This window comes from Saccopteryx bilineata, chromosome 5, assembly GCF_036850765.1.
Source record: "Saccopteryx bilineata isolate mSacBil1 chromosome 5, mSacBil1_pri_phased_curated, whole genome shotgun sequence".
In the NCBI taxonomy this organism is placed as follows: Eukaryota; Metazoa; Chordata; class Mammalia; order Chiroptera; family Emballonuridae; genus Saccopteryx; species Saccopteryx bilineata.
This window is the reverse complement of record NC_089494.1, coordinates 207817500-207829741: the sequence shown is the minus strand read 5'-3', so window position 1 is coordinate 207829741 and position 12242 is coordinate 207817500. Positions and strand designations below refer to the sequence as shown.

The following is a 12242-nucleotide window of genomic DNA, read 5'->3' as shown; positions in this document are numbered from 1 at the left end:
AGGAAAATTATGCAGCCATTAAACTAATAATCATGAAGATTATGTAGCAACATAAAAAAGAATTTATAATTAGATGTGTATTTATAAAAAATAAAACATTAAATATATAATACTATAGTTATGATAAGAAAAAGTAAATAATGAACAGAATCTATATGTTTGGGTCATGTGTTTCTTTGTAATTATGTAATTCTGATTACATCAATTTTTTATAACTTTCTTTTACCAATATAACATTTTAAAAACAATAAATAAAAGGTATAAAATGAAAACAAAAACAATGGAAACAGTTATTCATAACAGGCATAGACTTCAGCATTAAAAAATACTTATACCGCCCTAGCCGGTTGGCTCAGCGGTAGAGCGTCGGCCTGGCGTGCAGGGGACCCGGGTTCGATTCCCGGCCAGGGCACATAGGAGAAGCGCCCATCTGCTTCTCCACCCCCACCCTCTCCTTCCTCTCTGTCTCTCTCTTCCCCTCCCGCAGCCAAGGCTCCATTGGAGCAAAGATGGCCCAGGCGCTGGGGATGGCTCCTTGGCCTCTGCCCCAGGTGCTAGAGTGGCTCTGGTCACGGCAGAGCGATGCCCTGGAGGGGCAGAGCATCGCTCCCTGGTGGGCAGAGCATCGCCCCTGGTGGGCGTGCCAGGTGGATCCCGGTCGGGCGCATGCGGGAGTCTGTCTGACTGTCTCTCCCCGCGTCCAGCTTCAGAAAAATACAAAAAAAAAACAAAAAAACTTATACCTGGGTCCCACTTTGTGAAAATTCTGAGATGGGGTTAAGTCACCCATCTATTTAAAAACATACAATACACACACATGCATGGGCACACACACACACACCACCTTCCACCCACAAATACACAGGTGATTCTGATGCATGTTGGTCAGCAAATTCTCAGTATAAAGTTTCACAAATCTGTGGAGAATAAGGGGACTATTCCAGTGACAAGTTTGGCATTGCTTATGAGGCAATTTGGGTAACAAACACCAGACTGTCTTTAGTGTGCTTCTGGCCTATTAAAGTGACTGTCATTAGTGTCTGTGGCATGTGGGCAATCTGAGGCGTGGCCGTCTGTGCAGGATTGCTCCACAAGGCGGAAGGCCTCCAGGAACTCATTGATGTCGATGTGGCCATCCTTGTTGAAGTCAATGCTCCGGGCAAGGTCACAGATACAGTCATCTGTGACATCAATCTTCATCTGAGAACTGAACAGCTTCCAAGTCTGCCTGAACTCGTCCAGTGAGATGAACCCTTACCAGAGACAGGAAGTCACATCAGTTAGTTTAGTTTTCAATGTTTATTTCCTCTAACATTATTACAGGAACACCTGCTCCTGACTTTTAAACAGAGATAACCAAGGCCTAATATCTAATTTAAACCCCAAGGAAAAAGCACAAAACCACTGGATCACTAGTGGCTTTCAACTTTGAAAGCAACTTTGCTCTTCTTCAGGACATTTGGCGATGTCTAGAGACATTTTGATTGTCATGACTGGGGTGAGGGTGGGGTGTTACTGATATCTAGTAGGTAAAGGCCAAAGATACTACTAATATAATCCTCTGCATTATAGGATGCACCTCAAAACAATAGTGCCATTGCTGAGAAATCCTGCAATATTTCATCCCAATCATATACTAATTTTTCCTGTTTATAAAAAGCCTTTGGATCTATATATCTATGGTCAATTTATTTTTTTACAAGGGTTCCAAGGCCATTCAGTGGGGAAAGAATAGTTTTTCAACACATGGTAGTGGGCAACTGGATATCCACATGCAAAAGAATGACGCTAAACTCTACAAAAAAAAAAAAGAGCTCAAAATGGATCAAAGACCTAGTTGTAAGAGTGACAACTATAAAACTTAGAAGAAAACATGTAGCCTGACCTGCAGTGGCGCAGTGGATAAAGTGTTGACCTGGAGCACTGAAGCTGCCGGTTTGAAACCCCGGGCTTGCCTGGTCAAGGCACATATGGGAGTTGATGCTTCCTGCTCCTCCCCTCTTCTTCCTCTTTCTCTCTATCTCTCTCTTTCTCTCTTTCTTTCTTTCCCCTCTCTAAAATAAATAAATTAAAAAAATCTTTTTAAAAAGAAAGAAAAATTAGCTTCTAGAAGCTTAAAAAAAGAAAACATAGGTATAAAATTTCATAACTTTAGATTACATAACCTTTATTTGATATGATGACACCAAAAGCACAAACAACAACAAAAAGACAAAATGGATTTTTTTAAGTCATAAGCTTTTGTACATGAAAGGACACACCAAGAAAGCAAAAAGATAATCCATAATATCAGAGAAAATACTTGCAAATCATATCCCTGATAATGGTCTAGTATCCAGAATACATAAAGAACTCTTACAACTCAACAATGAAAAGACAAATAACCCAATTAAAAGATGGGCAAAGAATTTGAATAGATATTTCTCCAAAAAAAAAAAAAATTACAGATGCTCCTTGACTTACAATGGGGTTATGTTCTAATAATCCCATCATTAAATTGAAAATATGGTAAGTCAAAATGCATGAAATACACCTCGCCTACTGACATCAGAACTTAGCCAAGCTGACCTTAAATGTGCTCAGAACACTTACATTAGCCTACAGTTGAGCAAAATCACAGAATACAGTGTACACTACGGTACTGGTTGTTCACCCTCGTTATCACGTGGCTGACTGGGAGTGCGGCTCACCACTGCCCAGCGTCAGAGAGAGAGAGCTGCTAGCCCAGGAAAAGATCAAAACCCAAAATGTGAACCTCAGTTTCTACTGAACATGCATTGTTTGTCACACCATTACAAGTAAAAAAATTGTAAGTTGCACCATTCAGGACTGTCTGGCCAGTAGTCCCTCCCTTGCCCACAATTTCACTTTTCCACAGTTCTAGTACCCTTAGCCAACCATGGTCCAAAAATACTAAGTGAAAAATTCAGAAATAAACAGTTCTTAAGTTGTTTTGTTGTTTGTTTGTTTTTTACAGAGAGAGAGGGATAGATAGGGACAGACAGACAGGAATGGAGAGAGATGAGAAGCATCAATCATTAGTTTTTCGCTGCGACACCTTAGTTGTTCATTGATTGCTTTCTCATATGTGCCTTGACGGAAGGCTACAGCAGAGTGAGTGAATCCTTGCTTGAGCCAGTGACCTTGGGTCCAAGCTGGTGAGCTTTGCACAAACCAGATGAGCCCACACTCAAGCTGGCAACCTCGGGGTCTCGAACCTGCGTCCTCTGCATCCCAGTCTGACACTCTATCCACTGCGCCACCGCCTGGTCAGGCAACAATTCGTAAGTTTTAACATGCATGCCATTCTGAGAAGCATGATGAACTCTCTTGCCATCCAGCTTTGTCCCATCCAGAACATGAATTACGCTTTTCTCCAGTGCATCCACACTGTGGACACTACCTGCCCGTTAGTCACTTAGTAGCCACCTGGGTTATCAGATTGACTGCCATGGTGTCACAGAGCTTGTGTTCAAGTAACCCTTATTTTACTTAATCATGGCCCCAAAGAGCAAGAGTAGTGATGCTGGCAATTTGGATATGCCAAAGAGAAGCCATAAAGTGCTTCCTTTAAGTGAAGATATTTTTATATAGAGAGCAAAACACAGTATATATAGGGTAAGGTACTACCCATGGTCTCAGGCATCCACTGAGGGTCTTGGAATATATTCCCTGTGCATAAAGGGGGACTATTATACAAATTTCCAATAAGCATATGATAAGATGCTCAAAGTCATTAGTTATTAAGGAAATGCAAATCAAAACCATAATGAAATTCATACCCAGGAGGATGATTATAAAAAAAGAAAAAATGACAATTTTTGGTGAGGATATGGAAAAACTGGAACTGATACATTGTTGGTAGGAATGTAAAACGGTATAGCTACTGAGGAAAACAGTTTGGCAGTTCCTCAGAAGTTAAACATAGTTTTACTGTATGATCCAGCAACTGTACACCGAGGAATATACCCTAAGAGAATTAAAAACGTATGTTCACACCAAAAGTTGAACATGAATGTACACAGCTGCATTATTCATAATGGCTAAAAAGGGGAAACAATCCAAATGTCTATCAACTAAGGAAGAGGTAAATAAAATGAGGTCTCTTCATACAATAGAATATTACCCACTATAAAAAGTAATAAAGAGCTGACACATGATACAACATGGATGAACCTTGAAAGCATGCTAATAAGTGAAAGAAGCCAGGTACCAATGGCCACACATCACATGGATCCATTTATATAAAATGTCAGAATAGACAAATCCATAGAGATGGAAAGCAACTTAATTGTTGCCAGGGGCTGGTGGAGAAGGAACAGGGAATGGGAGCGACTTCTAATGAGTTTCTTTTTAGAAGGTGATGGGAATGGTCTAAAATTAGATAGTGATGATGGTTACACACGTTTGTGACTATACTAAAAAAGTGCTGATCTGAACATTTTTAAGGTGTAAATTATATAGTATGTGAATTATACCTCAAAAAAATAGAAGAGTAATAACATTGAAAAAAGGCCTGTGGACCTGTGGTGGCGCAGTGGATAAAGTGTCAACCTGGAAACACTGAGGTTGCCGGTTCGAAACCCTGGGCTAGCCTGGTCAAGGCGCATATGGGAGTTGATGCTTCCTGCTCCTCCCCCCTTCTCTCTCTCTCTCTCTCCTCTCTATAATGAATAAATAAAATCTAAAAAAAAAAAAAAAAAAATTTAAAAAAAAAAAAAAAAAAAAAGAAAAAAGGCCTGTGACCCACTGAGAGAACAGGGTGAGGGTAGATAGGAGCTCCCTGTACATTCTCTCTAACCTCTATGAATCTATACAGTAAATATTTCAAAATAAAGGTTTTTGAAAATACTTTGGGAGTTAGGCTGTACAAGCCTTTCCGTTCTAGGCACTCTGAATTACTTTGTGACTATCTTAGATAGAACTATAAGGGATAGCACATCTATTCATAATTATTCTTCCAATAAGATTTTCTCATTCAGTTTGTCTTCATTCTTCTCCACCCAAACCCTCTTCTACATAGACTGCTGGTATTGTTCAAGGACTTTTCTAGTTTCTCCCACTTACAAGCATTGCCATTACTTACTTGACTCCCAAAGTACTTGAGTAGAGAGCAAACTTATCAGGAAGGAGACCAAAGGGTGGGAGGTGTAATACTTGCTATGTGCCAGAAGTGATAGGATAATGAGCGCCTTTACCTGAATGATCACTGTCTATGATCCTAAAAATGGTCTCCAGGTTGGATCGGTTCCGATACAGTGTTTCCAGCAAACTTGACTGTATGTTCTGCAAGAAAACAACTCATTTTCCTTCTATATATTATGTTTAGCTTGTCTTAATATATAATCAACACACAATCAATTCTGACAATAAGACACTCTTGAAAAAACCTGAAGATGTTTTACTGTCTCTTCACCCTCAACTCCCTTCAGCCTACCAAACAATTTAATGTAGCACATGATAAAAATGTTCTAAAATTGACCATGGTGATAGCTGCATATATCTGAATACTAAATATACTAAAACTCATTGAATTGTATACTTCGATGAATGAGTCACATAGAATGCAAATTATATTGCAATAAAGTAACTAGCCCACAACTTCACATACATTACACATTCAATAAGTATTTACTGGATAAATACTTCTTTTTAATGGAGAAAGCAACATGAAATCAAGGAAGTCCGACCTGGGTTTGAGTCTCAGTTCTCTAACTTAGAAATTCTCTGATCCAAAGCAGGTAACTCAACCTCCGTGATCAGTGTCGTCATGGGTATAACGGGGCTGACAATATGTATCTCTTGGGTGATTTTAAGGATAAATTGAAGCAACATATGTAAATCTCTTAACCTAAAGTCTGACACAAGGAAACTCAGCAAATACACTGCTCACAAAAATTAGGGGATATTTGCCTGACTGAGCAATGGTGCAGTGGATAGTGTCGGACTGGGATGCGGAGGACCCAGGTTCAAGACCCAGAGGTTGCCAGCTTGAGCGTGGGCTCATCTGGTTTGAGCAAAAGCTCACCAGCTTGGACGCAAGGTTGCTGGCTCGAGCAAAGGGGTTACTCGGTCTGCTGTAGCCCCCCCCCCCCCGTCAAGGCACATATGAGAAAGCAATCAATGAACAACTAAAGGTGCTGCAACGAAGAATTTATGCTTCTCATCTCTCCCTTCCTGTCTGTCCCTCTCTCTGTCACAAAATAAATAAATAAATAAAATTAAAATGCTTTAAAAAAATTAGGGGATATTTAAAAATAAATATGAAGCAATAAAATATCCCCTAATTTTTTTAAGCAGTATAGCTATTCCCTTTTCTTTTTTAATCATTTTTTATTTATTTATTCATTTTTTAGAGGAGACAGAGAGGGGGGGAGGGGAGAGAGAGAGAGAGAGAGAGAAGAGGGGAGGAGCAGGAAGCATCAACTCCCATATGTGCCTTGACCGAGCCCAGGGTTTTCAACCGGCGACCTCAGCGTGCACGTCGACGCTTGATCCACTGCGCCACCACAGGTCAGGCCGCTATTCCCTTTTCTCATCCCTCTTCCTTTTTGGGTTCTCAATACGTGGTTGTTTCTGACTCAAAGTTCTCCATAAGGGTTTTCATGGTTTACAATACACCTCATCCACCATCTTCTCATCGTTACCTCGTGACTCAGTTGTCCTTTGGCCAAGTCTTCCAGCCAGGACTTGTACTCCAGCATGTTATTGGTTGAGCTGTTTACCAGCTGTGGCCTCAGCATCCGCCACGGCAGTCCCAGATGCAACACGGACTCCACGGCCACTGCCCAGTCACTCAGGGTGATTAAACCTACAGGAAAGAGCTAACTTGTTGACCTGTCACCTACAAGTCCAGTTTCCTACCCAACAGTGCCTACCTTTTTATCCTGACATGCTTCTTACCATCTGTAGATATTAGAAACTATGGGCACTGTCACTATTTTTGTTGGTCATAATAGAGAAAGTAGAGTTTCCAGATAAAATATGAGATATTCAGGTAAATCTGAATTTCATACAGACCACAAGTATGTCCCAAATATTGCATGGGATATATAGTCATATTTTAAAATTGTTATCTGTCTGTAATTCAAATTTAATTAGGCATCTTGTTTTTACTTGCTAAATTTGGCAATACTACTAAAAATCACACAAGACCCTTACAAATAACAGTATAAACCATTATACATCTACAATATCAGTTGTTCAGTTGTATAAGAAAAGATATTGGGATGACGTCAGAGTAATGGCGGGGTAGGAAGCGATACCGAAAAATCTCCCCCAAAACTCAACAAGATCTTCAACCAGAAACAGAAAAACCTATACTTGGAGCTTCCAGATGCTTCGCAATACACCCAAAGATGCCATTAAGGAAGAGAAAATCAAATATCATGGACACAAAAGAAAGAGAGGTAACACAGCTAGATGAGGAAAAATCTATGGAGAAAAAATTTAATATATTGGAAACCTTGGATCTAAATGACAGAGAATTCAAGATAGAAATACTAAAAATCCTCCGAGATATACAAGAAAACACAGAAAGGCAATATAGGGAGCTCAGAAAACAACTCAATGAACACAAAGAATATATGTCCAAGGAAATTGAAACTATAAAAACAAATCAAACAGAGATGAAAAACTCAATTCACGAGCTGAAAAACGAAGTAACAAGCTTAGCTAATAGAACAGGTCAGATAGAAGAGAGGATTAGTGAAATAGAAGACAAGCAACTTGAGGCACAACAGAGAGAAGAAGAAAGAGACTCAAAAATTAAAAAAAATGAGATAGCCCTACAAGAATTATCTGACTCCATCAAAAAGAATAACATAAGAATAATAGGTATATCAGAGGGAGAAGAGAGAGAAAATGGAATGGAGAACATACTCAAACAAATAATAGATGAGAACTTCCCAAGCCTGTGGAAAGAACTAAAGCCTCAAGTTCAAGAAGCAAACAGAACTCCAAGTTTTCTTAACCCCAAAAAACCTACTCCAAGGCATATCATAATGAAATTGACACAAACCAACAGCAAAGAAAAAATTCTCAAGGCAGCCAGGGAAAAGAAGAATACAACATATAAAGGAAGGCCCATTAGATTATCATCAGATTTCTCAGCAGAAACTCTACAAGCTAGAAGAGAGTGGACCCCAATATTTAAAGTCCTGAAAGAGAGGAACTTTCAGCCACGAATACTATACCCATCAAAGCTATCCTTCAAATACGAAGGAGAAATAAAAACATTCACAGATACAGAAAAGATGAGGGAATTTATCATCAGAAAACCCCCACTCCAGGAATTACTAAAGGGGGTTCTCCAATCAGATACAAAGAACAAAAAAAAAAACAGAGCCACAAGTAAAAGCTCCAAGAAGAACACAATAAAACCAAATTTAAACTGTGACAACAACAAAAAGAAAGAGGGGGAGAAGATGGAGATTAACAGTAGCAAAGGACGATGGAGTGCAAAAGTACTCACAAAATAGTTCACTACAATGAACAGGGTAAGGACCCTTTTCATTACTCAAAGGTAACCACCATTGAAAAAACCACCACAGAAGCACATGAGATAAAAAAGATAGCAACAGAGGAAAGATGTATGGAATACAACCAAATAAAAACAAAAGATAGAAAAACGAAAGAGAAGGATCAAACAAGACACAAAACTAACAGAAAGCAAGATATAAAATGGCAATAGGGAACTCACAAGTATCAATAATTACACTAAATGTAAACGGATTAAACTCACCAATAAAAAGGCACAGAGTAGCAGAATGGATTAAAAAAGAAAATCCAACTATATGCTGCCTACAGGAAACTCATCCAAGTAACAAGGATAAAAACAAATTCAAAGTGAAAGGCTGGAAAACAATACTCCAAGCAAATAACATCCAAAAAAAAGCAGGTATAGCAATACTCATATCGGATAATGCTGACTACAAGACAGGAAAAGTACTCAGAGACAAAAATGGCCATTTCATAATGGCTAAGGGGACACTGAATCAAGAAGACATAACAATTCTTAATATATATGCACCAAACCAAGGAGCACCAAAATATATAAGACAGCTACTTATTGATCTTAAAACAAAAACTGACAAAAATACAATCATACTTGGAGACCTCAATACACCGCTGATGGCTCTAGATCGGTCATCCAAACAGAGAATCAACAAAGACATAGTGGCCTTAAACAAAACACTAGAGCACCTGGATATGATAGACATCTACAGGACATTTCATCCCAAAGTGACTGAGTATACATTTTTCTCCAGTGTACATGGATCATTCTCAAGAATTGACCATATGTTGGGGCACAAAAACAACATCAGCAAATTCAGAAAAATTGAAGTTGTACCAAGCATATTTTCTGATCATAAAGCCTTGAAACTAGAATTCAACTGCAAAAAAGAGGAAAAAAATCCCACAAAAATGTGGAAACTAAACAACATACTTTTAAAAAATGAATGGGTCAAAGAAGAAATAAGTGCAGAGATCAAAAGATATATACAGACTAATGAAAATGACAATACGACTTATCAGAATCTATGGGATGCAGCAAAAGCAGTGATAAGAGGGAAGTTCATATCGCTTCAGGCATATATGAACAAACAAGAGAGAGCCCAAGTGAACCACTTAACTTCCCACCTTAAGGAACTAGAAAAAGAAGAACAAAGACAACCCAAAACCAGCCGAAGAAAGGAAATAATAAAAATCAGAGCAGAAATAAATGAATTAGAGAACAGAAAAACTATAGAAAAAATTAATAGAACAAGGAGCTGATTCTTTGAAAAGATCAACAAAATTGACAAACCCTTGGCAAGACTTACCAAGGAAAAAAGAGAAAGAACTCATATAAACAAAATCCAAAATGAAAGAGGAGAAATCACCACGGACACCGTAGATATACAAAGAATTATTGTAGAATACTATGAAAAACTTTATGCCACTAAATTCAACAACCTAGAAGAAATGGATAAATTCCTAGAACAATACAACCTTCCTAGACTGAGTCAAGAAGAAGCAGAAAGCCTAAACAGACCTATCAGTAGAGAAGAAATAGAAAAAACCATTAAAAACCTCCCCAAAAATAAAAGTCCAGGCCCTGACGGCTATACCAGCGAATTTTATCAAACATTCAAAGAAGACTTGGTTCCTATTCTACTCAAAGTCTTCCAAAAAATTGAAGAAGAAGCAATACTTCCAAACACATTTTATGAGGCCAACATAACCCTCATACCAAAACCAGGCAAGGATGGCACAAAAAAAGAAAACTACAGACCAATATCTCTAATGAATACAGATGCTAAAATACTAAACAAAATACTAGCAAATCGAATACAACAACATATTAAAAAAATAATACATCATGATCAAGTGGGATTCATCCCAGAATCTCAAGGATGGTTCAACATACGTAAAACGGTTAATGTAATACACCATATCAACAAAACAAAGAACAAAAATCACATGATCTTATCAATAGACGCAGAAAAGGCTTTCGATAAAATACAACACAATTTTATGTTTAAGACTCTCAACAAAATGGGTATAGAAGGAAAATATCTCAACATGATAAAGGCCATATATGATAAACCATCAGCTAACATCATATTAAATGGCACTAAACTGAAGGCTTTCCCCCTTAAATCAGGAACAAGACAGGGTTGTCCACTCTCTCCACTCTTATTTAATGTGGTACTAGAGGTTCTAGCCAGAGCAATCAGACAAGACAAAGAAATAAAAGGCATCCATATCGGAAAAGAAGAAGTAAAGGTATCACTTTTTGCAGATGATATGATCCTATACATCGAAAACCCCAAAGAATCCACAAAAAGACTACTAGAAACAATAAGCCAATACAGTAAGGTCGCAGGATACAAAATTAACATACAGAAGTCAATAGCCTTTCTATATGCCAACAATGAAAGAACTGAGAAGGAACTCAAAAGAATAATCCCCTTTACGATTGCAACAAAAAAAATAAAATACTTAGGAATAAACATAACAAAGAATGTAAAGGACTTATATAATGAAAACTATAAACCATTGTTAAGGGAAATCGAAAAAGATATAATGAGATGGAAGAATATACCTTGTTCTTGGCTAGGAAGAATAAATATAATCAAGATGGCTATATTACCCAAAGCAATATACAAATTTAATGCAATTCCCATCAAACTTCCAATGACGTTTTTTAAAGAAATAGAGCAAAAAATCATCAGATTTATATGGAACTATAAAAAACCCCGAATAGCCAAAGCAATCCTAAAGAAAAAGAATGAAGCTGGGGGCATAACAATACTTGACTTCAAACTCTATTATAGGGCCACGACAATCAAAACAGCATGGTATTGGCAGAAAAATAGACACTCAGACCAATGGAACAGAATAGAAAGTCCAGAAATAAAGCCACATATATATAGTCAAATAATTTTTGATAAAGGGGCCAACAACACACAATGGAGAAAAGAAAGCCTCTTCAATAAATGGTGCTGGGAAAACTGGAAAGCCACATGCAAAAGAATGAAACTGGACTACAGTCTCTCTCCCTGTACAAAAATTAACTCAAAATGGATCAAAGATCTAAACATAAGACCTGAAACAATTAAGTACATAGAAGAAGACATAGGTACTCAACTCATGGACCTGGGTTTTAAAGAGCATTTTATGAATTTGACTCCAATGGCAAGAGAAGTGAAGGCAAAAATTAATGAATGGGACTACATCAGACTAAGAAGTTTTTGCTCAGCAAGGGAAACTGATAACAAAATAAACAGAAAGCCAACTAAATGGGAAATGATATTTTCAAACAACAGCTCAGATAAGGGCCTAATATCCAAAATATACAAAGAACTCATAAAACTCAACAACAAACAAACAAACAATCCAATAAAAAAATGGGAAGAGGATATGAATAGACACTTCTCCCAGGAAGAAATACAAATGGCCAACAGATATATGAAAAGATGCTCATCTTCTTTAGCTATTAGAGAAATGCAAATCAAAACGGCAATGAGATACCACCTCACACCTGTTCGATTAGCTGTTATTAGCAAGTCAGGTAATAGCAAATGTTGGAGAGGCTGTGGAGAAAAAGGAACCCTCATCCACTGTTGGTGGGAATGTAAAGTAGTACAACCATTATGGAAGAAAGTATGGTGGTTCCTCAAAAAACTGAAAATAGAACTACCTTATGACCCAGCAATCCCTCTACTGGGTATATATCCCAAAAACTCAGAAACATT

The 12242-nt window shown here is 37.9% G+C and overlaps 1 protein-coding gene across 3 annotated transcripts in view; it reads right to left on the bottom strand.

Annotated features, from left to right (window-relative positions):
• Window positions 1–302: 302 nt before the first annotated feature.
• The window catches only part of PPEF2 (protein phosphatase with EF-hand domain 2), a 38863-nt gene continuing 26923 nt past the window's right edge, over window positions 303–12242 (bottom strand). For 2 of the 3 annotated variants that reach the window (XM_066279683.1, XM_066279685.1), the window contains 3 exons: window positions 6648–6811; window positions 5199–5286; window positions 303–1253 (listed from right to left, as the gene is read on the bottom strand). In XM_066279683.1, the coding sequence (XP_066135780.1) occupies window positions 1000–1253; window positions 5199–5286; window positions 6648–6811 (506 nt within the window). In that variant the 3' untranslated portion in view covers window positions 303–999. The remainder of the gene's footprint in view (window positions 1254–5198; window positions 5287–6647; window positions 6812–12242) is intronic. The other variant, XM_066279686.1, reaches the window with a different exon arrangement.